The sequence below is a fragment of the Apodemus sylvaticus genome, chromosome 7 (assembly GCF_947179515.1).
Source record: "Apodemus sylvaticus chromosome 7, mApoSyl1.1, whole genome shotgun sequence".
In the NCBI taxonomy this organism is placed as follows: Eukaryota; Metazoa; Chordata; class Mammalia; order Rodentia; family Muridae; genus Apodemus; species Apodemus sylvaticus.
In genome coordinates this window covers 108,001,153-108,028,884 of record NC_067478.1, presented here as the reverse complement: position 1 = coordinate 108,028,884, position 27,732 = coordinate 108,001,153, and the positions used below count along the sequence as shown (strand labels likewise).

At 40.1% G+C, this 27,732-nt stretch overlaps 1 protein-coding gene across 1 annotated transcript; it reads right to left on the bottom strand.

Annotated features, from left to right (window-relative positions):
- Positions 1 to 15,980: 15,980 nt before the first annotated feature.
- On the bottom strand, positions 15,981 to 27,095 carry LOC127689804 (translation initiation factor IF-2-like). Its single transcript, XM_052189389.1, has 3 exons — positions 27,071 to 27,095; positions 16,191 to 16,890; positions 15,981 to 16,113 (listed from the first exon to the last, which is right to left on the bottom strand). Exons 1-3 carry the CDS (start codon positions 27,093 to 27,095, stop codon positions 15,981 to 15,983), a joined length of 858 nt encoding a protein of 285 aa, XP_052045349.1.
- Positions 27,096 to 27,732: the final 637 nt, after the last annotated feature.

Here is a 27,732-nt window from a genome sequence, read left to right as displayed (position 1 = left end):
CACACAGTGTAGTTGAGTCCAGGCTAACTGAATGGGAGGTGTTTTACATTATCCAAACAACCCAATGATGTGATGCATTCCGGAGATGTCCAGGTGCTTAGAAAAAAAGAACACACAGGTGGATGCTTTAAGCAGGGTTGGAAATTGGCTGCAATAAGAACAAAAGGTCAGTCAGTGGGGCCGAATAGATGGTCCCCTAGGGAAGAGTGGCTGTGTGCTTGCAGGGAATCCGGGTTTGCTTCCCATCACGGCAGCCAGACGGCATACAACTGTTTATAACTCTAGCTCCAGATGATCCAACACCTTTTTCTGGCTTCCAAAGACACTACACTCACATGTACAAAAGTACATCTAGACACACACAATGAAAAACTAAAAATAAAGGGTGGAGAGATGGCTCAGCGATTAAGAACACTTCCAGGGGTTCTAAGTTCAATTCCCAGCAACCACATGGTGGCTCATAACCATCTGTAGTGGGATCTGATGACATCTTCTGGTGCATCTGAAGATAGATACATTGTATTCATACATGTACAATAAGTAAATGTTTTAAACAGTCAGAATGGCTAAGATTAAAAATTCAGGAGATAGCAGGTGTTGGAGAGGGTATGGAGAAAGAGGAACACTCCTCCACTGCTGGTGGGGTTGCAAATTGGTACAACCACTCTGGAAAGCAGTCTGGCGGTTCCTCTGAAAACTGGGCACCTCACTTCCAGAAGATCCTGCTATACCACTCCTGGGCATATACCCAGAGGATTCCCTACCATGTAATAAGGATACATGCTCTACTATGTTCATAGCAGCCCTATTTATAATTGCCAGATGCTGGAAAGAACCCAGGTATCCCTCAACAGAAGAGTGGATGCAAAAAATGTGGTTTATCTACACAATGGAGTACTATTCAGCCATTAGAAACAATGAATTCATGAAATTCTTAGGCAAATGGATGGAGCTAGAGAACATCATACTAAGTGAGGTAACCCAGACTCAAAAGGTGAATCATGGTATGCACTCACTAATAAGTGGATATTAACCTAGAAAACTGGAATACCCAAAACATAATCCACACATCAAATGAGATACAAGAAGAAAGGAGGAGTGGCCCCTGGTTCTGGAAAGACTCAGTGAAGCAGTATTCGACAAAACCAGAACGGGGAAGTGGGAAGGGGTGGGTGGGAGGACAGGGGAAGAGAAGGGGGCTTACGGGACTTTCGGGGAGTGGGGGGCTAGAAAAGGGGAAATCATTTGAAATGTAAATAAATTATATCGAATAAAAAAAATTAAAAAAAAAAAGTAAGTCACCAGTAGGGAGCGGTTATGGATGACAGTGAGTATTAGGGATTATTGGCTTGCTAGAGGATCTGAGGCACAATGATGTGAAAGTGAAGGAGGTCAGAGTTAGAAAGATGATCCAGATCAATTCTGAATCTCAAAGAACACATTGATTATAGATTTTTCCCAATATGACAAAAGCCATATTAATATGGTACAAAAGAATAGTTAGAAGAAATGTTCAGAAAGACACAGCCTTTTCCATTCAACAAATAATATATGTATTGAGCATTGTAATATATGTAATATGTATTAAGTATCAAAATGTATCCAATATGAAACTATACTTAAGAAAGCATGCTATATGAAAGAATCTTCTATAAATGTTGGCTTAATGAACACTTAGAAATCAGTTCCTGCTCTCTGTACTGATGGGTGATCCTATACTGAGAGTAAAAAGTAGACAGTGGTTACCGTGGGTAATAGAAAAAAAAACCTAGAAAGGCTAAACTTAGTCTTGTGAAACACTACCCTACAGTGAAACAAATAGTTGAACCAAGTGAATTATAGTGATTCTTGAGAAACTACTTGTGTTCATCATGAAATCGCCAATCATTTCCTTTACGTTTTGCCTTGGAATATAAGCTTTCACACTCTTTCCATGTCAACGAATCCAGAAAGGCTCACCAACATACTCCTTGTTGTCATAAGGCTAACTTGGAGGTGGCACATCTGGAGCCACTGAACACACAAACCACAACAAGCTGGAATCACTGGCCCTTTGTACCCTGGATGGATACAGAGCCACGATTTTCTAAAGTTTGAAAAATAAATAAGTTGTTTTTTTAGAGACAAGTACAGTGACTCTATTATATACACTCATCAGGAGACTGTGCAGAGTTTAGGATGTTGTAATCATCCAACTGAAAGGGGAATTGTTAGCTCGGTGTTGAAAGTATATGTAAACAGGCTCTGGGAGTACACACTATCTTTGAGTCTTTGACTAAACACGACAGCATTTGTTTATAGTGTCAAACACTCTTTAAAGAAGATCGGGAAGCCCCACTTTTATATTAAGCAGAATATAGACAAAATATTAATTATGAAAGTTGCATGGCAGATAAGTTTATAGTACTTTTCTTCTATCTTTAGCTGTGTTTAACATTTCCTTTAATTAAAATAAATGAGCGAGAAATCCTCTTTGTTCTCACTCTGTAGCTCTAACTACCCTCAAACTCACAGCCATCCCATTTCAGCTTCCTAAGTGCCAGGTTTGCAGGTAATGCTGAACCTGGTTTAGAAAATCTATTCATTGTGCTGATGTAGCTAGTAGAGGTGAGGTTACTTTTATGCTTTTCTCCTCCCTGCTGACATACACTGCAATGTCTGAAAAGTAGCTTACCACACTTCCTGCTTTTCTAGGACAAATTAGATGATATGGACACTAAAATCACACTGAAGTTAGATTGTATAATAGCATTACTATTGTCCCCTCATGCCTTGTAACTGTTGCATAGGCTACGACTTCTATGTGTGATTTTTTTTTTTGTTTTTGTTTTTGTTTTTTTTTTTTTTTTTTTTTTGGTTTTTTGGATTTGGTTTTTTTCAAGACAGGGTTTCTCTGTATAGCCCTGGCTGTCCTGGAACTCACTCTGTAGACCAGGTTGGCTTTGAACTCAGAAATCCGCCTGCCTCTGTCTCCCAGAGTGCTGGGATTACAGGCGTGTGCCACCACTGCCCGGCTCTATGTGTGATTTCTATGTACCTGATACATTCATACCTTTTCTCCTAAATAGGTGTCCTACCAAGATTCAGGCTGAATGACATAGGTTTCAATTACTCACCAATGAATCTTAAGAACCTAACATATATATCATTATTTAACATTAATTTATGTTCAATGGCACGCAAAATGGAGAACAGCATATAATAAACTGCCTTGAATCACTCGTTAAAAATTTATGAACACCTATGATCTTCAACGTGGCTACCAAGCCCTTGGTCTTACAGCATACTGGGACTTTCTGCAAGGAAGCAATAAGTGAAGCACAGTGATGTGGAAGTTCTAAGTGAAAAGTGGGTATTTTATAAAAGTTTGAATTTCCAGACCCAACAAAAGCAGGTCTCAGGAAGCCTTGAAAACTACTGCTCTAAGTCATCAAGTCTCAAGGGCCCAATGAGCCCTAGCTCATCCATAGGTAGAACTGTTTTCCAGTTGGAATGCAGTTTGCAGGATATGTGTTTGAAATCCATCCTGATGCTGGAAGGCATATGCAAAGAGGGTCAGAGCCTAGAGACAAATCAACAGGATCTGGGTAAGGGTCAGAACTGGATCTCACAAGTCTGTGGATCCTGGCTGGCTTGGGTCCTGTTGGAGTCCTAACTAAGGCTATTTAAATACGGGTTTGTATTTTGCCATTGTGTGTGTGTGTGTGTGTGTGTGTGTGTGTAGAGAGAAAGAGAGAGAGAGAGAGAGAGAGAGAGAGAGAGAGAGAGAGAGAGAGAGAGAGAGACTTTGTAAAGCTCTTTACTCGTGTGATCTCATTCCATATCCATGACAGTTCTGAGAGGGAAGCTGATGTGTTCAAAGTCAGATGGCCAAGAAGTGACTAACTCTTCCTAACCATGCGAAGGCCTTGTTCTCTCTTCCCCCTTCATGTTGCCTTTCAAAGCTGGTCAGACTCCTGTACAGGTAACTGGGAAAACATTCAAGTATGAGGTGCTCTTCCTTTTCAAAACATATTTTTATTAATTCTTTGAGAATGTCATACATGCATACTGTGTATTTTGTCCACATTCACATCCAACTCTTTCTCCCCTGTCAATTTTGTGTCTCCCTTCCCCTCCCCCCCCATTACCATCAAGACCAATGTGTGCTACTCATGCATGTGGGGCATCTGTTAGAACCTGTATGACCTTCCAAAGGTCCTAAAAGTCATCAACCATCCATAGCTCTCCAGTTAGAGGTGGGGGCTGTGTGTTCCTTCCCTCTTCAAACTGGAATGCTGACTGGCTTGATGTTGTACAATCTTGGGCAGCCAATTACAACTGCTGTGAGGTTTTGAGTGCAACAGTCCTGTCACAGCCACAAGATAATATTAGCTCCAGTCCTCCCCAACTTATGGCTTTTACAGTCTTTCCATCCTCTTTTTTCTTAATAGACCCTGTGTCCCAGGGGAGGTAATATGATATAGACCTGCAGCTGAGAACTTGGTAGACAACTTTGGGATAAACTGGAGGCTAAGCGCTGTTGGAGAGAGATGAGATCTCAGGAGACAGAGGGATCAAGACTTCTGCTGCTTCAGACATTCTCACGTACATTTCCTACCACGGTACAAAGTATTTATTTATTTATTTATTTTTTACTGGAAACAGTAAGTATGTGTAAATTTTCACAAAGACAGTCATTAGTTGTCATAATCCATCAAAGCCTCTTTCTTTTGGTAAGTGAGGTTAAAGACCTCAGCACTGCTGTGTTAGTATTCCAGGCCAGTCTGTCCTGCCTACAATGAAGGGTACAAAAACCCATCTATCTCTCCTGGTACCCACTCTTTATTTTAGTGCCACAGGAACTCAAGACAAGACACTCAGACTTTTTGTACTCACCAATTACTGTTGAGCTCCTCATGGCTCGAGCAAATACATTCTATTGGTAGCCACCACAGAGATTTACATATTTAGATTTAGAAGTGGTGATTTGTTTGTTGAGGGAATATAGTAAAGACCAGTGAATGATATCTTAAGAGAATGTCAAACTTTTTGATAATTTTTTTATATCCTGCATATAAAACAGAAGTAATTTTGTAAGTCAGCAGTACAAAACCCGTAAGAGTTGACTTTGTGGTTTATTCTGTGCAAAATTTGAAAATCACCTGACTCTTCTAAGCTGTGCTTTCCCAGCTGTCCACAATCCAGCAACAATATTACTTGCCTTGAAAGGCTCTTCCAAGAATTGAATTGTACTATCTGTAAAAGTACTCAAAGACATTTGTTGCTGGAGAGCTGCTTGGCACTCAGCTTTAGAGACTGGAATCCCATCTAAGTGTGCAGAGGAGAACTTAAAAATTTGCAACTTCACTTTTAATAATAACAAACATGTCCACTGCAGGAATTCCAAATATCCAAGTGGACAAATAAAATGTACAAGGCTCCATCCAAACGTTTACACCTCGGAGATAGTCACTCTTGACAGGTTGACATTTTGCTAGGCATGTTCAAATATTTAATTTTAAAGTATAGTATAGATTATATACAGTGTTCTGTAACTTTAAATTTTGACTTAGCAGTGTATTTAGACCCAGTGTTATATTTCCTCAGTTGGATTTTAACTTAATGATATAAATATACTATTAACGAATAATTGGTTGCTTATTGTTTTTTCTCTTTCGCTCACTGGTGTAGTGAGTGATTCTTAAGTAGCCACAATTGGGCATGTGTACTAGGTATTTTTTTTCTAAGACAAATTCCTATTAGAAAAATTGGTGAGTACTCATATTGACCAGCTTTTGTTAACTTGCATGGAGAATGTTATAGGATGAGCTGTATACCTCAAGGACTACAAGCCTTTGATTTACCCGGTACTTTGGGATGAGAATGTATTTCAAGACAGGACCTTTACAAAAAGTTAAGTGAGTTAAGGGCCTTAACTCACTCCGCCTGGTATCCTAGTAAGACAAAGAAGCTCGGATGTATGAAGACAACAATGTGCACATCAAGAGCAAAGGCCATGTGAAGAGACAAGGAGGAGCCAGCAGTCAGGCGTCTGTCAGCAAGGGGAGAAGCTGCGGGAGAAGCTGGCTCACTGACATCTTCATCTTAGCCTCGCAGCTTCTACAACTTTAAAAAATAGGTTCACGGACAACATCCACATCGCAGGATTTCATTGTGGTAACCCTCACAGACTAAAGGCTTGTGTCGCCTGGCTGTGAGCCTGGTGTTGAGAAGCTGCTGCTGCAGTTCCCCCTCTGCACCCTGCCCTGTCCATCTCCCATCGCTCTCACTGCCCTGGCTTGCAGCAGTTTATCTAACCAGTTTATCTAACCAGTTGCTTACTCTGAACCTTGGGGAAACCTCAAGGATTTTGGGAGGTTTGGGAACAATTATTATTTATATTTTGGGTTCTTTTATGTGTAGTTAGTGTGTGTAGCTAATTACATATCATAGCACACGAATGGAAACTAGAAGACAAGTTGTGGAGTTGCCCCATCACTACCCCCGCCCCCATTTATATGGATCAGGCTTTCAGACTTGTGCTTTTATCTGCTGAGACATTTCTGTGGCCACATCTTTGATTTTGGTTTTATTTTTTTCTGCTTTGTTGTACCACATTTTGCCAAAAGATTACAAAAAATTACTAAAAAGATTACAACAAGTTACTAAAATATTTTTTCATTGAATCATTTTCTACTTTTTACTATAAAATAGTAAAAGCAAAAGCAATGATTTTCCCCCCCAAATTTTCTCAAATATTTCTTCCATGATGGGAATACATGCCTCACTTTGGTAGATCATTTTAAGCTTATTAAATATGTTGTTTTGTAATATTGCGGCTTGCACTTAGAGATTGCATATGCTAGGCAAGCTGTTTTGCCACTAAGCCACATCTCTGTCCCTTATAAAACTTTAATTTTTATTGTTTTTGGAGACAAGTTCCCGCCAATCTGTTCAGACATCTTTATATGACAGCTTTCCACATAACTGGCATTACAGGCCTGTGCCACCAGGCAGACACTCCTGGTTTGCATAATTAAAAGAACCTGGACTAACCCAGTAGCTAAAGGCATCCACCCTTTCACCCAGTCCCTCTTGACCACTCTGCCTTCCCAACCCTCAGTAAATCTGCTGTGTGTGCTTCCTCAAGAAGCAGGAAGGAAACCTGAAATTACCCGGGAGCTATCGTATGGTCTACAGCCTCATCAGCAACCTTCACATACTCGACATTCTTTACATTTCCTGAAGAAGTGACTCACTCAGAACTCATAGCCACAGTCGCTGGAATAATTGGCCTCACAGTCTTTTATTTTAACAATTTACATGTAAAATCAAAGACTGTTTTGCTGGATATCATTGCATGTTGAGTATAAAAGCAGAGGAGAGTATCTGCTGGGGGTCTAAAGAGGATTTTTCCTTTCTGATCTTTCTTGTCTTTTTTCTTCTCAGAGTTCATTTTGGCTGTTCAAGGGCCTGGGAAGCCTGTGTTTACTGTTCATTAACAGATTAGTAAACCAAGGGAGCTGAGTCAGACTTGCCTCAACAAACTGGTCAGGAGAGGCATGGCCTAGAAGACCTGGCTGAAGCAAGGCAGGTTAGCATACTGCCAATGTCATCAACTGAGCCTTTCATTTCAGTGCCACAGATGGGGGGGGGGGGGGAGAGAGAGAGAGAGAGAGAGAGAGAGAGAGTGTGTGTCCATGCAGAATTTACAGGAAGATTATTTACAAAAGGACTTTTCTCTTGTTCGTGTTTATTTTTTCCCTAATATATTTGCATGTATGTGCAAAGGAAGTTGGGAACAAATTAAGAAGCAAAATCAAAGATAATTTCTCTATTTGTAATATTCATGTTCTACCTTTTTGTTGGTATAGTCTTTCCCATTTTATTTAGTTTACTAAGTGACATAAGAACCTCAAAATATATAAAATTATTCCCAATAAACTTGAGTGCTTATCATGTATAGGAACTATACCAGGCCCTGTATGTGACATTAAGTCCTATATCAGATAGCTAAGAATTAATCGATCTCAATATCTAGAGATTTGCTCAACAATTTGTAGACACCTAGATTTTACCAAAAAAAAAAAAATTGTCTAGTGGCCAGTGGGAAAAATCTAAATCACTTATAATTAGCTCAAAGCCTAGGATTATTTTGAGATAATAGCATTAAATAAATACTTTTATCAGAAACCAATTCCAGAAGTGTTCATTTGCGTATCATTAATCATGAAAGGGAAAGGGAGTTTCGCCAGTGCCATATGTGCACGCCGGAGCTAAGGAATATCATCATCTGCAATACAGCTGCTTCCCCTAAATGCTCACACTCATAACTTCAATAGTAGGCAATATATAGACTATGGAAAACGTCTATTTGAGTAAGTTCTGCATTTGGTAGGTAGCTGATTGAGGTTAGGCCTCCTCTAACCTTCTAACTCTGAGACTAAGAAGGCCACACATATAGCCTTTGGAGTCAAGAACTTGAATAGAAAATGCCAATAAGCAAGCCCTTTTGTCAACTGTGATATTACTGTGTTTTTGGATTAAAAAGATGGTCATTATCTGTACAGTGTTTAACTGCATGATATTATTTACTATAAATTTTCTGGAACAAATGAAACAAAAAAAGGATTAAGGCAAACAAGACATTTGATTCACCCAATGAAATCACATTATGTGCAGCAATCACAAATACTATCACTTGTCTCTTATTTTTTGTCAGGTGCTTAAAGTAGCTCCCTAAAGTAGGGTCCAATCAACATGAAATGGTTAATCATGCAGTAAGTCTCTAAATTGGGGCTGGAGAGAAGGCTTAGTAGGTAAAGTGCTTGTCATAAAAATGTGAGGACCCAAATTTGATCTCTAGAACCCACACTAAAAACCAGATTTGTGCCTGGTGGGTGATGATATACCCTTTAATCCCAGCAAGAGGCAGACAGATTTCTGTGAGTTTGAGGCCAGCCAAGATAATTGGTGTTCCACAGAGAAACCCTATCTCAAAAAACTAAAACAACAAGGTATGATCCATGTGTCTGCAATCCCAGTGCTATAGATGCTGAGCTGGAAGGGTTTCCAGGGCTTGTTCTAATTGCCAGTGTAGCCACTTGATTCAGCCTCAACAAAATAAGATGGAAAAAAAGATGGAGAAAGACATCTGTTGATCTCTGGTCTTTGTACACATATACACACACTCATGTGGCCTAATATGAACACACATATATGTATGTGCTTACACACACACACACACACACACACACACACACACACACACACACACACAGAGTCTGTGTCGTTAGGGGCCTCACACAAAGGGCAGCGATGACACACTATTTTAACTGTTACTAACAGTTTGACCAGTCCTAGTTAGTCTCTATGATGCTGTGATGCAATTGCTCACTTAAAGGGAACAGATCCATGCATCTGGCATAAATGCCAGGGCATTTGCCTCCTCTTATTCTCTAAGGTATACCTTTAGAAAACTCATTGGTTACTAATCAAGGCCAGCTAGAAAAGAATAGGGCTAGTGCCTACAGACTGTAAAATGATCGTCTATTATATCTCTATTATATCTCTATAAACTTAATTAAGTTCAATTCACTTTTGTATAGCAGGAAGTGTTCAGTCATTGCCAAAGTCAATATATTTAGCCTAGTTGCTGCAGGCAGCTGGTTTCCCATAGATAGAACCAAGTGTCCCTATTTCCTATTTCAGTCAATTTCTGATTCAGTGGTAGGAAATGCCAAAGGGAGTTGGCAGCAATGGTCTTTTCCGCTTGCAATACATTTTATAAACTTTGGATTTTTCTACTTGATAGCTCTAAAACAAGGTACTAATGTCAAACAAAACAAAATGAAAAACAAGGTAAGTGCTTTCTTCTCATTTCTGTCCCAGAGGCAGCCGCACTGCCAGTCTATTGTCGGGGATGTGGAACCCTCAAGGAACAAAGGGACTCTTCTATATGTGAGAAATAAGTTCTTCAGAATGGCCTGGATATGAACATTCCTTGAGACTCCACTGATAAACTGAGATAAATTTGGACTTCTGGGACATCCTATTTCTGTGCTATGTCTTCACCCACTCTCTTCTTGGCTGGTGGGAAAAAGAGGTAAAGAATTTAAGAATGGAGGTTGTTCTGATATTTTTTCCAGTTGTTTAACTCTTTGGGCTAAAACTGGAATTTCCCTCCTTTTCCTTCCATCTCTCCTCTTGCTTTGTGTGTTTTGGCTTTTCTTCCATGATGTTTCATCTTTAAAGTATGGTGTTTTATTTTTCTTTATTTTTTTTTTTTTTGTTCATTAACCTCAAAAATGACATTCTTGTACTTCACAGATTCTTAATCCATATAGGGCTAAATATGTCTCCCCCTTTGTTTGTCAAACAGCACAAATTTCCATTTTAATAAGCTTGTTTGATCTCACCAAAGCTTTCTTCTGGTGCTATGCTATTTAATCACACATATTTAATCCACACTCAAAGTTCATGAAAACTTAAAGAGATTTTCTGGATAGTACACACATTAGTTTTTGTTGTTGCTGCCGCTGTGATAAAACAGACTGACAAAAGCAGCTTAAGGAAGCCTCTTTTTCTTTTTTCTTTTCTTTTCTCTTGGTTCCAGAGGGATAGAGTCTTGGGAGGACAAGGGAAAAGAAGGGTGAGGGGAGAGAGGGAGAAATGGAGGGAGAGAATCCCTATGCACCTGCATGGGATGGGATGTGCACCTGTAATCTCAGCACTAGCAAGGACATTTGAAGGTGCCCTAAGCAGTTGTCTTGAGTGCTGGTAAATGGAAGTCACTGGTGAACAGCAGATACCTGGCATGTATCATCCATACCTCTGCAGCAGGGCTCAAATGTTCCCTTGTGGGCACCTTGCCATTACTCAAGTCACTGAGGATCTTGAAGTATGCTGCCTATGTGGAACATATGAGCTACTTTATTTGAAATGGAAACCGAGAAAGTTTTAGGTTATTTTCTAATTTAATTGACAAATATCTAAAATACATTAAAATATAATAATATATGTCAACACAAAACACATCTTATGACAAATATCTGTATCTTCTAAAGCAATAAAAATTAGTTTGAGACATATCATTGCTTTACATTTTGGCACTTTAAAAAAGTGTCTAATAAGAAACAGCTGACTTAATTACTTATTTGCATTCAATCTGTTACAATTCTCATACTGAAAAATACTAGTGTATTTTCATGAGAAACTGATTTAATAGAGAATAAAACCTCATATTCAGTTTAATATTGGCTTTAAAAAATCAGTATTAGTATGTTAAAATATTGGTCTTACAGCTCCCACATTCTCAGAGACACAATTCCCTCCTCATTGTTGGGATTCCTCACTCAACACATAAGTACTGTATTAGTGCCCACTATACAATTATCCCTCAACAAATAGTTGCTGAATTAGTAATCAGTACCACACCCTGTGTTGGCGCTATATATCTTACCAAGAATCCCTGCTCTCAAAGAGTTTGTACTCCACTGGAAGGGAGTCAAATATTTACAAAATTGTACTATTAGCACAATATGAGAGTAAGTATATTATCCAATCATGAGGGATCAACAAAGGCTTTTAGAGAAATTATGGTTAAACTGAGAAAGAAAGTAAAAATCAAATAAGCACGAGGGAAGGAAAATGGAATGTTAGAGACACAGTATTATTACAGACAGAGAATCAGTAAGTCCTGCTACAGTCTAGAGAGGAAGACACAGTGAGCAGGCCAGAAATGAGGAAATAAAACATGTACATCTTCCAGGTCTGAAGACTAAACAGACTGACATAGTTAATGCTTAGAATGGTCACTATGGATATAGAAAAATGACTTATAAATTGTAGAGCAATACACAGAGCTAAGGCAAGAGAATCTATTTGCCTAAACATGATGAAGAAGGAAAGAAGTGGACGAAGAGTTGGGAAAGAAAACCTGGCTGGACTTTGTGACAACTGTCGGAGGGCAGGACCAAATACACCCGAATTTCTGCTTATACACTAGATCGATGATGATGCCATCTAGAGATCTGAAGCAAATACAGGCATAATGAAACGAGAAGTTCAGTTTGGGATATGTAATTTTGAGGTAGCTTGGACTATCCAGGATAAATATTTTAAAGGTATGTGGACTTTATAGTTAAAAACGAGAAGTGGACTTGAAACTTGTACTTAGGAGTCATCAGCACACTTACGATCTCAGAAGCCAAAGAGACCACAAGAGTCAGACTGTTAAAGGGGAGATGGGATTCAGGAGAATGCAGGATTCAGGAGAATGCAGGGATTCAGGAGAATGCAGTGGATAAGAACACTGCTGGGTAAGCCTAATGAGTGTCAGGAATGGAATCAATGGTGAAAGGATAGAAGAGTTCCTAAAAGTCCTCTGACCTCTGTACATATGGTATACCCACAACCACACCCACATACACAAATATACTAATAAATTACTTTTAAAACATGAGACAGGGATCTGGTGAGATTCCTCAGTGGTTCTGATTACAGGCTGATCTTCCAGAGGCCCTGGTTTCTGTTCTCAGCAGTCACGGCAATTGCTAATCATTTGTCACCACAGTCTTAGGGGATCTGATGCCTTCTGACCTCTTTGGGTGCCATGTATACATATGATATACATATATATATATATATATATATATATATATATATATATATATATATATATACATATATATATACGCAGATAAAACAGTGATTCACATATAATAAATACATAGTATATACATATGCATACATCTCTCAATCTATCATCTATCTAAGTGAAAATAGGAACAAATCAGTTTGAACAGCTTCTAGGTGTTAAGTGATAGGCAGAAGATGGTCCTAGACTGGAAGATTTAAAAAAAAAAAGAGATCTAGGAGGAAAACCAGGAAAGTGTGGTTTTACAAATCAAATGATGTATATTCAGGAAATCATGATTACTACTATCTAATGCTGCAGAGAAGTTGATTTAAAAAAGAAAAAGAGTTCCACTCTATTGAAAAACTAAGTAGTGATGACCTTATGAAGAATTTCATAATTTTATAATAAGGCAGAGTAATAGGGATGAAATGCTGAAGCTTATTAAGTGAAATAAAATATATATTGAGAGAAGTTCCTGAAGAGGCAAATATATGTGCTTCAGAGATAGTAGGGGCAGGGAGTACTAATTCATGGTGCCAGCTCAGATGCCTGTGCAGGCAGGCTTGTGAGGGAGGAATCAGTCCACTGGTTTATATTTTTTCTCCCTTTTTTTCTGAAAATAAGTGAGAGAGATGGCTTGAAAATAATGCAGAAATTCTGAAGAGGCCGTTGTTGAAAGTAGAAAAAAGAGCTAGCTAGGGAAATATGCACTTGAGGAAGCTGGTAGTTTACTGCATGTGTACATTGTAAATTCATATTGGAAACAGCCTACTTGACAAGCCCAGGATTTTCTTACAAGCCTCTTTGTGAATTAGTTTAAGATCTAGGCATTATTAAATGTAATACTCCACACAGCACAAAGAAAGATCATAAAATGAGTACAATTCTCACTTTCTATATCTTATATATCATTTTTTAACATATATACAGTATATAACATTGGTTACTGAATCTCTTTCTGAGAAAGCTCCACATGGTATAATCTCATTTCCTGTAATCTTCCATGCATTTTAAATGGAAAACACTGAAGTTATTATTTGGAGTGGACTTTGTATGATAGCACCAATGTACCTTTGACAGTATTTATATTGAAAAGTTATCCATTTCCAGGAAATGACAAAGCTCACAATTCACTAATCTCGTAATGGGATTCAGATGCTACTAAAAGCTCATTCTCAAAGAAATTTACTAACAGAGATAGATATTTTCTTTATAGACTATTAAGTTATATCAATAATAGTATTTTGTTCAATTTTTGCACTATAAATTAACCATTATAAATTAACTACATGTAAGAAATATCAGTAAGCTTCTACTCCACACAGGGCATGCATTAGTCTACCGAACTCAGATACTTGTGGAGGAAAAAACTTGGTCACAGAAAGTTAACCATGTATCTGTCCTTAGCCACATGTCTAATAATGCTAGCTGGGATTTGAACCCAAACACTCTAACTTTATAGACCCTGTGTTCTCTACACTGCCCTCCCCTCACCCCGCTCTCTGTCGCTGTGGCTCTGGATGTTTTGGAATTCTCTGTGTAGACCAGGCTGGCCTCCAACTCAGAGATCTGCCTGCCTCTGCCTCCTGAGTGCTGGGATGAAAGTAGTGCACTCCCACTGGCAGGCTACATTGCCTTTTTTGAGGCAGAAATTTATCGACAGAATTTTAACACAATGATCGGTTGGCAGGTAAGGTGAAATACATTTAAAATGTAAAAATGTAGGTGTGGGAACAGCTTAAAACAAGATACAACATAATTGGTTTTCTTAGGTAAAATTTCTTTCCTTAAAAAAAAGCTACTTGGAAGTATTTCAAGTACCCAGAAAATGGAACACCCATGTGCCCCATACTTAATTTTAACATGCCTTAACTTTTGGCTTTCACATTTCCATCAGATTACTTGGACAGAAAAATAAAAAGACAGAATGGAGCGCTTCCTGTCACCCCCCCCCCCACTCCCTCCTCCGTAAAAGTAGCCATTATTTTATTTTTTAATTAATTAATTAATTTTGGTTTTTCAAGACAGGGTTTCTCTGTGTAGCCCTGGCTGTCCTGGAGCTCACTCTGTAGACCAGGCTGGCCTCGAACTCAGAAATCCGCCTGCTTCCGCCTCCCAGCACTCACTGCCCGGCTATTTTAAACTTTCTATGTAGCCTTTATGAGACCTTTGCACTTTGATTTCACAGCTTCTCATTTAAAAACTAAAACCTCCCTAAAAACATTCCTTACAGCAGATAATTTTTGCAACGTGGTTCCCCCTCAGTATTGTGTTCTCCGTCTGAGTGCTGATAGCTGCAATTCACCGAGTTCACACAGTACCAACTTTTTAAACAATGTAACTTATGGATGGCTTTAGGAGATAGCGCCGTGCTGCCGCGAACTTGTCTGTGGTGCCCACAGTTAACTCTGCACACAAAATGCCTTCGCTTCACTTTGCAGCGAAGGGGACCAGCAGTCTCCAGACAGGGCTGGAGAAAGACAGGGACGGCTCGCGGCGGACCGAGGCCACTCTCACTAGGAAGCATGTGAGGGGAGGCTCCGGCCGCCGCGGACACCGGTGTCACCTCCCGCCTTGCTTTCCACACCCGCCGCTGTCACTGAGTTGCTTTCCCGTGTGTCCGTCCATTCATTTCCTCGAGCGGGGCCCGAGGTGAGTCAACAGGGAGTGTGATCACACGGCAGCGGTGGCCTCATGCCCGGGCCGTCCAGGCGAGCGGGGCCTGCCCTCCCTTTCCACCCAGAAAGTCACGGAAGTCAGGGAACGGGATGGACGGGAGAGCCAGGAGCACCGACACCTGCCTGTCGTCTTCTCTTCCACAAAGACGTCAAACCCACGGCCGCACCGCCTAGGCGGGGGCCCCCACCCCGAGGGCAATTTTCCAAGAGCTGCTGGCTCTTTAACCAGCGCCTCCCAGCGTTACGCCAACTCCGTAAGGAGAAGTGGGGGCCAACCCCGCGGCTCCCGCGGCTCCAGAACCTGACGTGAAATTGCGCGCGGGGGTGGGGTGGGGTGGTGGAGGGCGGGAGGCACTGGCGGCGGCCATCTTTAGTCCTGGCAAGACCCCGCCCTCGCGCCCCAGTCACCGCTCCCGCCGAGTCCCCAGGACTTTCAGTGACAAAAGTAGCGCGGTTAACCGTAGAGGTAGTGTCGGGGAAAAAAAATACGAAAGACCCTACTGTCCACGACAACGGAAGTGCCCAGACGCGGCCAATGTATCAACATGGCGGTTGAGGAGGCACAGCAAATCGGCGGCGGCGCTAGGGAGAATACGCTAAGAGCGGACGAAGCAGGGCGGCAGGCCGCGGAGGTGGGTAATCTCGCGAGAGCGTAGCCGCCTCGGCTCGGCCCGGAAGCCTCAGGGCGGGCGAGAGCCAGTGGGGCAGTCCGCCTGCTGCCGCGTGCGTAAGTGGGGCAGCGACGCCGAGCGGCTACGCTGCGGAATCGGCGTAGGTGGCTTTGGAGAATCCGCCGGCTGCGCCGCGCCGGGGCTGGTCGCGGAGGGGGAGGGGATGTCGGTCAGTGCGAGATCCGCTGCTGCTGAGGAGAGGAGCGTCAACTGCAGCACCATGGGTGAGCCTCAGCTCCCGGCCGCCGGCGATCCCGGCCCCGGGTCGGGACGCGCGGGTCCTCGGCGACCCCCGGACGAGCCGGGGAACGCCCTGGGGCTAGAGGGGCGAGCGTCGCGGCAGGGAGGCGGCGGGCCCGGGGCGCGGCGGCCGGGGGGAGGGGAGGGGAGGCGGCCGCGGTGACAGTTTGAATTGAGCGTGAGTGGAGCCGAGGCGGCGGCGTTTCCTGCGCCTTGGCGGGCAGGCCGGGGGAGCGAGCGGGCGGGCGGGCGGGCGGGCGGACCGTGGCCCCTGAGGCCCGAGTCGCCGGAGCCGCCCCGTCCCAGCCCAGCTCTCGCCCGCCTCCGAGACCAGTGTTTCCTGCGTCTCCTCCCGGCCTCCGGGCCCCGACCCCCGGCCCCGCGGCCTTGCTTGCCCCGGGTCTCCCGCCCGAGCAGCCTGGGCTGAGGTCCCCGTGTGGGTGTGTAGGCCGGGCGAGCCGGGTGGGGATGGATGAGCGAGTTGGGCGCGGGTTCTCCGTGGGCCGGCCAGGGAGGGCAGCTGTAGGGAGGGAGGAAGAAGATGCCCTGAGCTGGGGCTGCGATGGAGGGGGCGGCGGCGGCTGCAGCTCCCACAAACAGGCTGCTGCTCGCTTCGCCTTCTCCGGCCTCAGCCGTAGAGCCCGGTGGATGGCGGGCGAGTGTCCAGACAGATCCAGAGCTTGGTTTGGGTTTATTTATTTATTTATTTTTTTGGAAATAGGGAAAGATGAGGTCTGGGAGGGCGCCCCCCGGAGGAAGTGTAAAGGATGACAATGGTGCCTGGAGAAGGGAGGAGGGGGTTGGGCAGACTCGGGCTGGAGAAGTTGAAGGAAATTAATTTTTGAAAATAATTTCAGTAGTCTGTTTTTCTCTTAAGCCTTTTCATTTCCTCTCCTCCCCCACATGCTGGAAAAAGAACAGGCCATCTCATTCATATTTTCCACTCCAGGGTTCCACATTTCGTACTTTGTATGTAGTATGAAATAAGCACTTGAGACTTTTTTTCTTACACATTTCTTCTTTGGCTAAGTTACTTTTTATAGTACACTGTGGCGTATCTGCTTTCTTTCAGTCGAAGGGGTAGAATCTGTGATGACCAGATGTTTGCTAAGTTAGTGAAATCATTACTTATTACTTAAATCTTGGCACACTTATTGCTAAGTCGTTCAACTTTAAGAGTTACTTATTTTGATTCTCTAATTTTGACGAAAAGGAAAGCTCTTTCCAGTTGCCTCTGGGAATCCCGAGGAACAGTAATCTAGAGTGACAAGCATTTTTTTAAACATATTTATGTGCATTCAGGTAGTGAAAGTTGGGGAAACTCCTGCATTCATCCATGTATCAGGAGTGCAACTTGTAGAATCCTGACCGACTGAAGGATGGACACAGTTTCTTCCTGGATTCTTTATTTCTCCAAACAGCAAGGGAAAGAGTAGGGGATGATGGGGGCTGGGGGAATGAGGCAAGACACAGTCTTTGATTACATCCAGCTGAGTGAGACTAGAGTCCACAGCGCTTGAATGGCGCTCTGAGAGAAATGTTGAAGTTCCCTCGGTAGTTTACTTGATAGCAGTGTGTCAGTCACTGAGTGATAGGGCAATGTGATGGAGCCTGGTCCTCTTGATACTGTTATTAAAAAATATCGAATTGCACTAAGGCTTTCATAATTGGAAACAGTGTCTGTATTTAAGAGAACTTGCTACATATTTTCCTAATTTAGCAATTTATAGGTACTGGTTTTCATTTAGAGATAAGATAATTTGTAGGTAAGGACATGAGAAGTTATGATAAAGACGTAATCTGTTGAGATATTTGAAGAACTCTTAGACCAGACTTTTTATAAAGCAAAACCGAAACTGTTGATGAGAGAGGGGATGCGGTTTAGTGGCAGAGCATGGTTAGCCTAGTAGCCAACCCCGAAGAAGTCACCTTTAAGACAGTTGAAAGGACTCTACCAACAAAAGTGTTAAGGAGACTAGGAGGAGAGTAGTTAGTCTGTGACTTTTATGACTAATTGGAATGAAGATAGTTGTAGAGCAGATTGGCATCAGACATACATTTGATGATATATATATATATATATGTATATATATACTCATCATAGACTTGTATGTCTGGGACTGGACAGTAGAGTAGTGTTGCTTGACTGAATTGCTGACAGAAAGCCTAATTTCATATTTTGACTTAAAAAAGCTGTCATCAAATTTTTATTGAAAGTTGAAATTTGCAGTGCATTTTACTAAGCTTTGAGACAAAAATGTGTAGATTCCATTCTCTGTACTGTGGTCAAAAAGTGCTAATGATCAAAAGTAAGGATTTTAAATGTTGTCAAAAGGGTAGTGGACTTGGTATGAGAAAAGAAGACTTAAATAAAGGCTATTAAGTTCATATTGCATTTTTCTTATTTTGGATTCAGTTATGCTGCACACCAGAGACTAGTAGGGCTAGAGAGGCCCTGTTTGTAATCTCCAGAAGAGGTCACCTTCAACCAGATGAAAACCAGGGCTGGTCCAAAAAGAAATAGTACCCAATGACTGCTACCTTTTGAGAAGGATTTTTTGTTGTTGTTGTTGTTTGTTTGTTTTCTTTTGATCATTTGTGTCATCAGATGAGTTTCAGGGGAGAGGAAGGGGCATTTTCTGGTTCAAAATCTTAATGAAAGTACACCTTAGCTTGACTAAGAACTTGAACTTTGATGTCAGACATGGATTCAGATCTTGAGTTGTCCCTTCTACTAAGGTATCAGTCATTTTAAGTTAGTATTTCACAAAAGGTGAAGGATTTTTATTTTTTTCCCTTTCCCTTTCTCCTCACTACGTAAGTCCCTTCCTTTCTTTCCCCGATGCCCCAAATCCAAAGTTCTGCAAATGTCTTTTAAATAAAAGCAGAAAGGGAAAGATAGCAAAAGTTCCAGCTTTTTATTATTAGGTCCAATATACAGAAAATGCTCTGGCTATTTTAGTAAAACAAAATTTTGTGTGAGAGATGCAATCTAGTGACCGAGCATGGTTAGCTTAGCATTTCTGGGTTTGATTTCCAGCAGCCTCAGCCTCCACAAGAAGCCTATTTTATTCTTAAAATTTCTATCCTTTAATATCCTGTGTATCTTCATATAGTGTTCTACCATGCTTTCAGAATAGATAACTGGATTAGAGTGTTGTGACATAATTTCTGGGTGGCTAAAGATGATGCCTTTTCATCTGTATTATTATTATTACTATTATTATTATTTTTTGTTGTTTTTCTTGTTTGGTTTTTTTTTTTTGGTTTTTTGAATTTTGGTTTTTGGTTTTTTCGAGACAGGGTTTCTCTGTGTAGCCCTGACTGTCCTGGAACTCACTCTGTAGACCAGGCTGGTCTTGAACTCAGAAATCTGCTTGCCTCTGCCTCCCAAGTGCTGGGATTACAGGTGTGGGCCACCACCGCCCTGCTTCATCTGTATAAAAGATTATGGACTTGTAGCCAGTAACTTTAAAAGTACTTTTAAAACTGAGAAGAGCAAAGTATTCCTTGTGTTTAAAAGAATAGCATGGGGCTGCTCCTATTTATATTATCTTAGAGTTTTAAGTATTACATATTCATATATTTTGTTTTAGTCTATGTTTGCTTTTCAAAGAATATAAAGAGGGTATCTCCCTTCCTTGGTAATTGAAGGTTACAACTCCTTTTCATTTTAAAAATTTTAAGATTTGTGCAAGAGTGTTTATTTCTATGTGATGAGGTTGCATGTGGAGTTGAGAGGACAATTTATTGGAGTCAGTTCTCCTTTCACTGTGTTTGCCACGGAACCAAACCAGAGGTCAGACTTAGTGACAAGTACCTTTGTGCCCTGAGCATGTTAGGCCTGCTCCTTTTTACTCTGGAGCCATAAATGAATAATTTTGGTAGCATCTCTTGAGATGAGCCTTCAGTCAGTTTCTCAACCTTGGCAATATTAATGTGTTGAGTTTATCTTTGTATGTGAGTACAACCTGAGGGGGAGCATGTGTTTGCATATGTGGTGCATGTATGTGTGCATATTTACATACTCAGGATTTTTCAAACTAGGATTATCCAGGTAGCTATTTTGCTTTTATTGGTTTTTTGTTTATATTATATTTGATTCACCATTATTATTATTGTAATTCCTTGACATTGTGCTAGATCAGTCAATAGATCCCAGAGTATAAATTGTGATCATTAAAAATGCGAAGAGGCCATTGTGGCCTTGTGTTTAAAGTACAGATTATCTGGGTCCCAGTAATGTTCCTTGATTCACAGTATCTGGGAGAGGAGCCTGGGAATAATTTCCAAGTGTTTCTCAAATTAGTAACTTTAGTAAGGTATAGCTTTTATTCTATAACAGTTATAGATTTTAAGCACTTATTTCAAAGAACCTTGCTGTGTTAGCACAGTACATCTTGTAGCCTTATCTACCAATCAAGACATTGGACATTTCTAGCATCTTGACATTTTCTTGTGCTTCTCTCAACCCTACACTTTAATCTTGTTGCTCCAGATAACCACTGATCTGATTTCTGATAGTCATCAACTAGATTAGATTAGATTTTAGATTACATATAACTATATATAGTCTCAGTCTCTTTCTCTCTCTCTCATACAGTTTTTCTGGGTAGTTTTTGAAGTTTTTCTTCCTGTTTTTGTATTTGGTGTATGTGTGTGTGTGTGTGTGTGTGTGTGTGTGTGTGTGTATGTGTGTGTGTGTGTATGTCCACCTTTGTGTGTCCATCTATTCACGTATGGCAGTCAGAAATTAATCAGTGGTGGATGCCTTTTCCTATGGGCTCCACCTTATTTTTATTTTTGGTACATGTTTTTTGTGCTTGTGGTTATGCATATGACTGGGATGCATGTACCTATTTGTATCCAAGTAAAGGCCTATGAGAGATATTAGGCATCTTCATCTATTACTACTGTCTTGTTACATTGAAACAGGGTCTCTCACTGAACTGAAGCTCATTGTTTAGGGATACATTTGTCTCTTCCTCTCAGTGCTGGGGTTAGAGGTATGTGCATCCATGTCCAGATTTTTCATGTGTGTGTGTGTGTGTGTGTGTGTGTGTGTGTGTGTGTGGAGTGCTGGAGATTTGAATTTAGGACCTCGTGCTAACATAGTAAGTGTTCTTAATTACTGGATCAGTTCCCCAGCCTGTTTGTCTCATCTATGAACCTGGAGCTCAGGATTGACTAGGGAGCTTGCTAGTAAGCTCCAGGCATCCTGCTGTCTACCCGAGTCAGCACAGGGTTGCACATGCATGGTGTCACGTGGATTTTATGGCTTACACTGGGGTATTAGGGATCCAAATTGAGGCTCTATATTTCATGGCAAGTACTTTACTGACTAGGTGATTTTTGCAGCCCCTTTATAAGAGTTCAAATGCACAGAAAAAAAAGTTAAAAGATCACCTTGGTACATTTAAAGGAACATAATTGTAGTAGCTTTCTAGAGTTTGATAGACAGGCTTGGTATATACTTTATAGAAAGTCTTGTAAGATACCTATGGGCCCATAGCCTTGTGTATATTATTGTGTTCATATTTTTGCTTCTGGAATTGCTTCTGGAATTGCTTTTTGTTTATCCTCATACCTTTTTTTTTTTCTTTTTTCTTTTGGTGGGCATGTCTCACTGTGTAGTTCAGGCGGCCTGGAACTCATTATGTAGACCAGGCTGGCCTAGTAGTAATTTCAGTAGACCACTGACTCCCCCTGGGATTTAAAGTGAGCATCACCATGTCCAACTCCTCCTCCTATCTTTAAAGTCATCTTTTCTTCAGGCCATCTGTGTTAACTGTTTCTTGTATGTTAGTCTGAAGAAAATTTTAAAAGTACAGAATCAAAAATCATACAGGTTTCCTATAACATTAATACAGTGTTTTAGTTAGTTTGTGCTGTGATAACATTATATCTAAGATTGAATCAATTATAAAGAACAGAAGGTCAGTTCTTACAGTTTTGGAGACTGAGAAGGTCAAGATCCAAATGCCAACAGGTTCATTGGCTGGTTAGCTGGTTATAGCCCAGTCTGCTTTTAAGTTGGTGCCTTAGATGTGGCATCTTTTTTTGTTTGTTTGTTTGTTTTTTTTCTTTTTTGGTTTATTTTTTGTTTTGTTTTGTTTTTGGTTTTTTTTTTTTTTTTTTTGGGGATTTGGTTTTTTTCGAGACAGGGTTTCTCTGCATAGCCCTGGCTGTCCTGGAACTCACTCTGTAGACCAGGCTGGCCTCGAACTCAGAGATCCACCTGCCTCTGCCTCCCAGAGTGCTGGGATTACCACCACCCGGCTAGATGTGGCATCTTAAGGAGACAAGTGCCCTATCATTGTGATGAAAGAAGCTTAGCTCAGTAATGCTTCTATTGTTTTCTTCTTTCTCTTTTTCATTTTTTTGCTCTAAGGGCAGTAGCAATAGCATATAATATTTTGCAAGTTTCTTGGGCAACCTTGATAACTTAAAGGGGGCTTCTCATGTCATGCATGGTGAAGGAGTTTTCTTTGCTTTTGTTTTTGTTTTAAGATAGTCTATGGTTCATTTAAACAATCTGTCTGTCTGTATGTGTATGTACAGACTTAATATGTGCTATATTTAATTTTAGATAGATAATATGATTCCTTATGATTTTTCAGATAATTCTCTTTGTCTTCCTCCTCCCTTTATATTCATGCCTCTCTCTCTCCCCAATTAAAGCCCCGTTCTCCCCATTTCCCCATTGAATTCACTTATACTCTGCTATCTGCCACCCCCACCCCCTAACTTCCTTGCTTTCTGCAGTTACTCTGGGTTCTATACTCATATCTAAAGACTGGGAGCTAGGAATTGCAGATGAGCGAAAACCTATAGTCATTTGTCTTTTGTCTTTCTGTCTGGATTACCTAACTTAATATGATGAATTTCATATATTTAGCTGCAAATTTCATGATTTCATTCTTTTAACAGACTAATGATGTTACATAGTATATATGTATTGCATTTTCATTATCATTTGTTACTTGAAGGACTATTAGATTGTTTCAGTTTCCTGGCTATTGTAAATAGAGTGCAAAGAAGTTGATTGAACAAGTATCTATGCAGTGCAATGTTGAGTCCTTTGGGCATATACTGCGGAGTGATAGAGCTGGGTTGTAGAGTAGATTTGTTTGTAGCTTTTGAGGGTCCCTTCAGAGTAATTTCCAGAGTGGCTGAACAAGTTTGTAATCCTACTACACTGAATGAGGGTTACTTTTTCCACACATCCTCTCCAGCATTTGTTTTTGATTTGTTGTTGATCATCTTTGCCATTCTGACTGGAATAAGGTAGAATCTCAGAGTTGTTTTGATTTGTGTTTCCCCAATTGTTAGAGATGGTAAACATTTTTGAGATATTTCTGAGCCATTTAAAAATTTACTTTAATTTTATTTTGTATGCCTGCATATATGTATGTGCACCATGTGAATGCCTGGTACCCACAGAAGTCAGATACTCTAACTGGACTTACCGGTGGTTGTGAGCTGTGCTGTACGTGCTGGGTACAAAATCCAGGTTCTCTGTAACTTGTTGTTTTTGATGTAATATACTATTAGAACTGATGTTGTCATTATATCTGTAATGCGTTGATGTTCCTTACTGTTACGATGATGATAAGTTTGACACTACAAGTTCATTCATTTAACAAATGAATCTTGTATCTGCTATTTGTGTATTTGGCTCTGGGAAATTGAAGATAATACTTTGACAGAAACAGAGCCGTGATGATTCAGATATTTAGGTTACAAAGTCTGACCAGGATTCGCATTTCAGATTTAATGAATGCTGGGCAAGTAAGGTAGCAGTTTTCTTTTCCCTTTTAAAGTAGTGAGTGGAAAAATCTAACATGATGCCTGCTAAATAATAAACATCTAGATAACCTTATGAAGTTATTGGACTACATTACAGTGGACTGCCACCACTATAAATTCCTAATTTTATTTATTGGCTTTTGTATTCCCAGATCTGTGTTATACTTAATAAATAATTTGTGATGTGATTTAAAGGCCTGTAGTATATACTGATCCCAGACTGCACCGTTAAGACTGGAGAAGGGGAATCTAAGAGATGAGAAATGGTTATTTTGTTACAAGTTGAGAAATCATAGATTATGAAGCTAGAGGAGTAGATAGTGAAAAATAAACTCCTTATTAAAGAATTTTAAGGGAGTTGGAGAGATGGCTCAGCAGTTAAGAGCACTGACTGCTCTTCTGAAGGTCCTGAGTTCAAATTCCGGTAGCTGCATGGTGACTCACAACCATCCATAATGAGACCTGATGCCCTCTTCTGGTGTGTCTGAAGTACTTATATATAATAAATAAATAAATCTTTGGGCCGGAGCGAGAGGAACCAGAGGGAGAAGGGCTGGAGGGAGAAGAAAAAAAGTGTTTGAAGAGAGCTACAGTGTACATACATATAATACATAAATAAAATCTTTAAAAAAAAGAATTTTAAAAGAATGGCAATGATGAGCATCATCTTGATACTTGTCACCAGAAGACTAGATAAGGTATCCAAGTGATTGGAAGGTTAGTGATCTTTCCCAGGACTAAGCTAAAATTAGAGCAATCATAAGGAGTCAAAGGGTTGGTAGGTAGGTATTAGGGAGGGTGGCAATGCAGGTACAATAGTTGACCTTTTGACTATTTTGAATAGGTCAATGAATAGGTACCATTTCCTGAAATGGACAGTTTAAAACATGAGATAGACAGGCTTGGAAAACATCTAAGTGTGTGTGTGTGTGTTATTTCCTTTGGTATCAATAATAGGTCGCCTAAGATAAATAAAACTGTTTTTAAGATTATTGTATCCACTTGTGCCTTAAATTTTTATATTTTGACTAGGTTTACAGTGCCAGATCTGAATTTTCCTGTGTAGATATGCCTCAAATCCAGTCCAGTTTAAGATATATTCTGCCTGTTAAGCTTTGAGCTAGATTACTTGTTTGGTTCTCAGTTTTATCCTATAAAGTTGAGATGCTGGTTCAAAAAGAAATAAATTTAAATAGGGATAATCTTGTTCTGTGGATATATAAAATAATCTACAAGTAAAAGAGCTACCAACCCCATTTAGGCTATTGACTAAAGATGCTCAGAATATATAGCTTGCTGAACAGGGTGAATTGATATCTCTAGCTTAAGTTTGGAGAAATGAAAATTAGGCACAAATGAATGGAAATAGTGAAAACATACAGAAACTAGTCAGTCTTGCCTTGGCGTTTTTGTTAGAAAGCAAAAGTTGGTTAAATACAGAATACTCACAGGCTTTTTTGATTGAAGGGTAGTATACTAAGTTTTGTTGGCTATGGGTATATATGTTTACCAACTTAGACTCTAGCTAAGATAAACAAAAGACCTTTGTTCCTGTAGCTTCTTCATTGATTTTACTGATTTTGGCTTTTTCCTAATTAATGAATCTGTGTTAAGAGTATTGTGCCTAAACCTTTGCTGTAATAAAATTTAATTTACCTACCATGGATCTTTAATATCTTTCTATTACTTACAGAATGGGTTTTTGGGTTTATTGTTGAAATTACTATATTTTGGGCTTTACAGCTAGGATGTTTAATTGCCTGTATCTAGGTGGGGTTTAGGTGTGCACTTTCACCAAAGCTTACTAGCTTGCAAAGCTAAAGAGAATAGACCTTTTTTGCTTTTTTGAGATACTAAGTTATTTTGACTGCTTCAGAAGCTTAACAAAGTAGACTTTTCAAATCTTTAGTTGTAGAGTTAACTTATAATTTTATAAAAACCTTTATAGTTTATTACAATTTAGCTAATAATTTTGTGTAAAACAATTTTAAGTGTTTCCCAGTAACTGCATCAGAATGCTAGGTCTGCCATATCTGACCCCACCCCACTCCCCAAATCAAGTGTTCGTTTTTTCATGGGAATGCAGTAGGGAAGCAATAAAAAAATATACTGAATTTTCTCATGAAATTTTCCTGTTCAGAACCCAACAGTAAAATTAAGAGAGTGTTCATATATTGTATGAAGAAAAGATAACAGTGACTGATTAAAAGTGGGATTAAACCAATCCCTAAACTTCTGGGATAAGTACTTGATAATCTTCCCAGTACTTTCATGAGATCTCAGGATTGGAAGATAAACCATTTAGCCTTATCATAGAAGCTCACCCTACAGTCTTCTCTAGGTGGTTGCTTAACCCCATGTTGAACATGGTAGTAACATAAATGATGGGTGAACACTTCAGATGAGGTTAGTGTGAATTAAGGTAGATTATGATATAGAAATACATATTTTTATATAAAGTACCTCATTAATTTTATATTGATTATAGAGAGAATATTTTGAACATCTTGCATTGGTGAAATATGTTGTTTTGATTAATTTCATTTATTTTCTTTTGCTTTTTGATAAACTCAAAGAAAATTTAAAATCACTTATGTGGTTTGTATATCTTTCTAGTGGACAAATTAGAACCTCACCACTGTCTGACAAAGTTGTGTTATCGCTGTTCTGGAGCTGAATGCTGGTATTGAGAGGGTCTCATTTACCTCTTGAGATCAGAAGGCTATTTCTTCTTCAGTATTGTCCTCTGCAGGCAATACTGCGGCTTTTCTGAAGTTTGGTAGTTTGTTTTCCATTTCTTTTAACAGTATTTATGAGGCAGAGAACCAGAGTTTTTGTTGTACCATTGTTGCTACTTCCCTTTAAACTTTAGCCTTTTCTGGGGCTACATTCTAGAGAAATAAGTTAATGGATCTTAAAGTTAAAAAACCTTTTAGGATAATTTTATTTCCTTACTGATATATGTTGTCAACTAAGATATTTTTATCCTTTCTTCTTGGGTTGCTATAGTTTTGCTTATTCATTTTTTTTCTTAGATTCAGAGAACTTACTGAATACATCAAATATGTCCCCCATCTCCTACTTCTGAAGTTCTGTTCTAACTTCTGACCTTCATTAAAACATTGTCTTTCAGATTACAGTGTGGCAGGAGGGAAAAGGCTTGGCTCCACATATTGCCATAATAAATTTTACTTTGGAGTCTTAAGAGTCCTAGAAAGTAAATATTTAGCTTTAGTCACTTGCAGACTTCACATTTGTACCTTCTGTTTTTTCACCGAATTATGAAATAATATGACTTAAGTGGAGTCATTAAGACTCTTGAAATACATAATTCTGCTGTAGATGATATACAGCTAAGTAGCTGTTTATCTGTCTTACTAGCTCCTAATTTCTCTACTTTCCTTTATTCTCCTCATTCTTAATCTTAAGATTTTTTTTTCTTTGTAGTCTTATGACTTTGGTTTGTCCAAAAAAACCCAAAAAAGTCTGATTTACCTGTTAAAAAGGAAGAGCTGGGGTGGGACTGAAGGAGCTGAAGGGCATAGCAGCCCCTTAAGACAAACTATCAACCAACTGGACTACCCAGAGCTCCCAGGGACTAAACCACCAACCAGAGAGTATACATGGAGGGAGCCAGGACTCCAGATACATGTGTAGCAGGGGGTGGCCTTATTCGACATCAGTGGGGGGAAGAGGAGGCTTGATGCCCCAG

What these genes read in the sequence shown, in the direction of transcription:
- LOC127689804 (XM_052189389.1), bottom strand. Translation starts at nt 27,095, where the DNA reads ATGGGGGACATATTTGATGTATTCA. An exon ending in GGACATATTTGATGTATTCA is followed by an intron (nt 16,891 to 27,070) that starts GTAAGTTCTCTG and finishes ACCCAAACCAAG; the next exon opens with CTCTGGATCTGTCTGGACAC. An exon ending in GGAGCTGAGGCTCACCCATG is followed by an intron (nt 16,114 to 16,190) that starts GTGCTGCAGTTG and finishes CTCCGCGACCAG; the next exon opens with CCCCGGCGCGGCGCAGCCGG.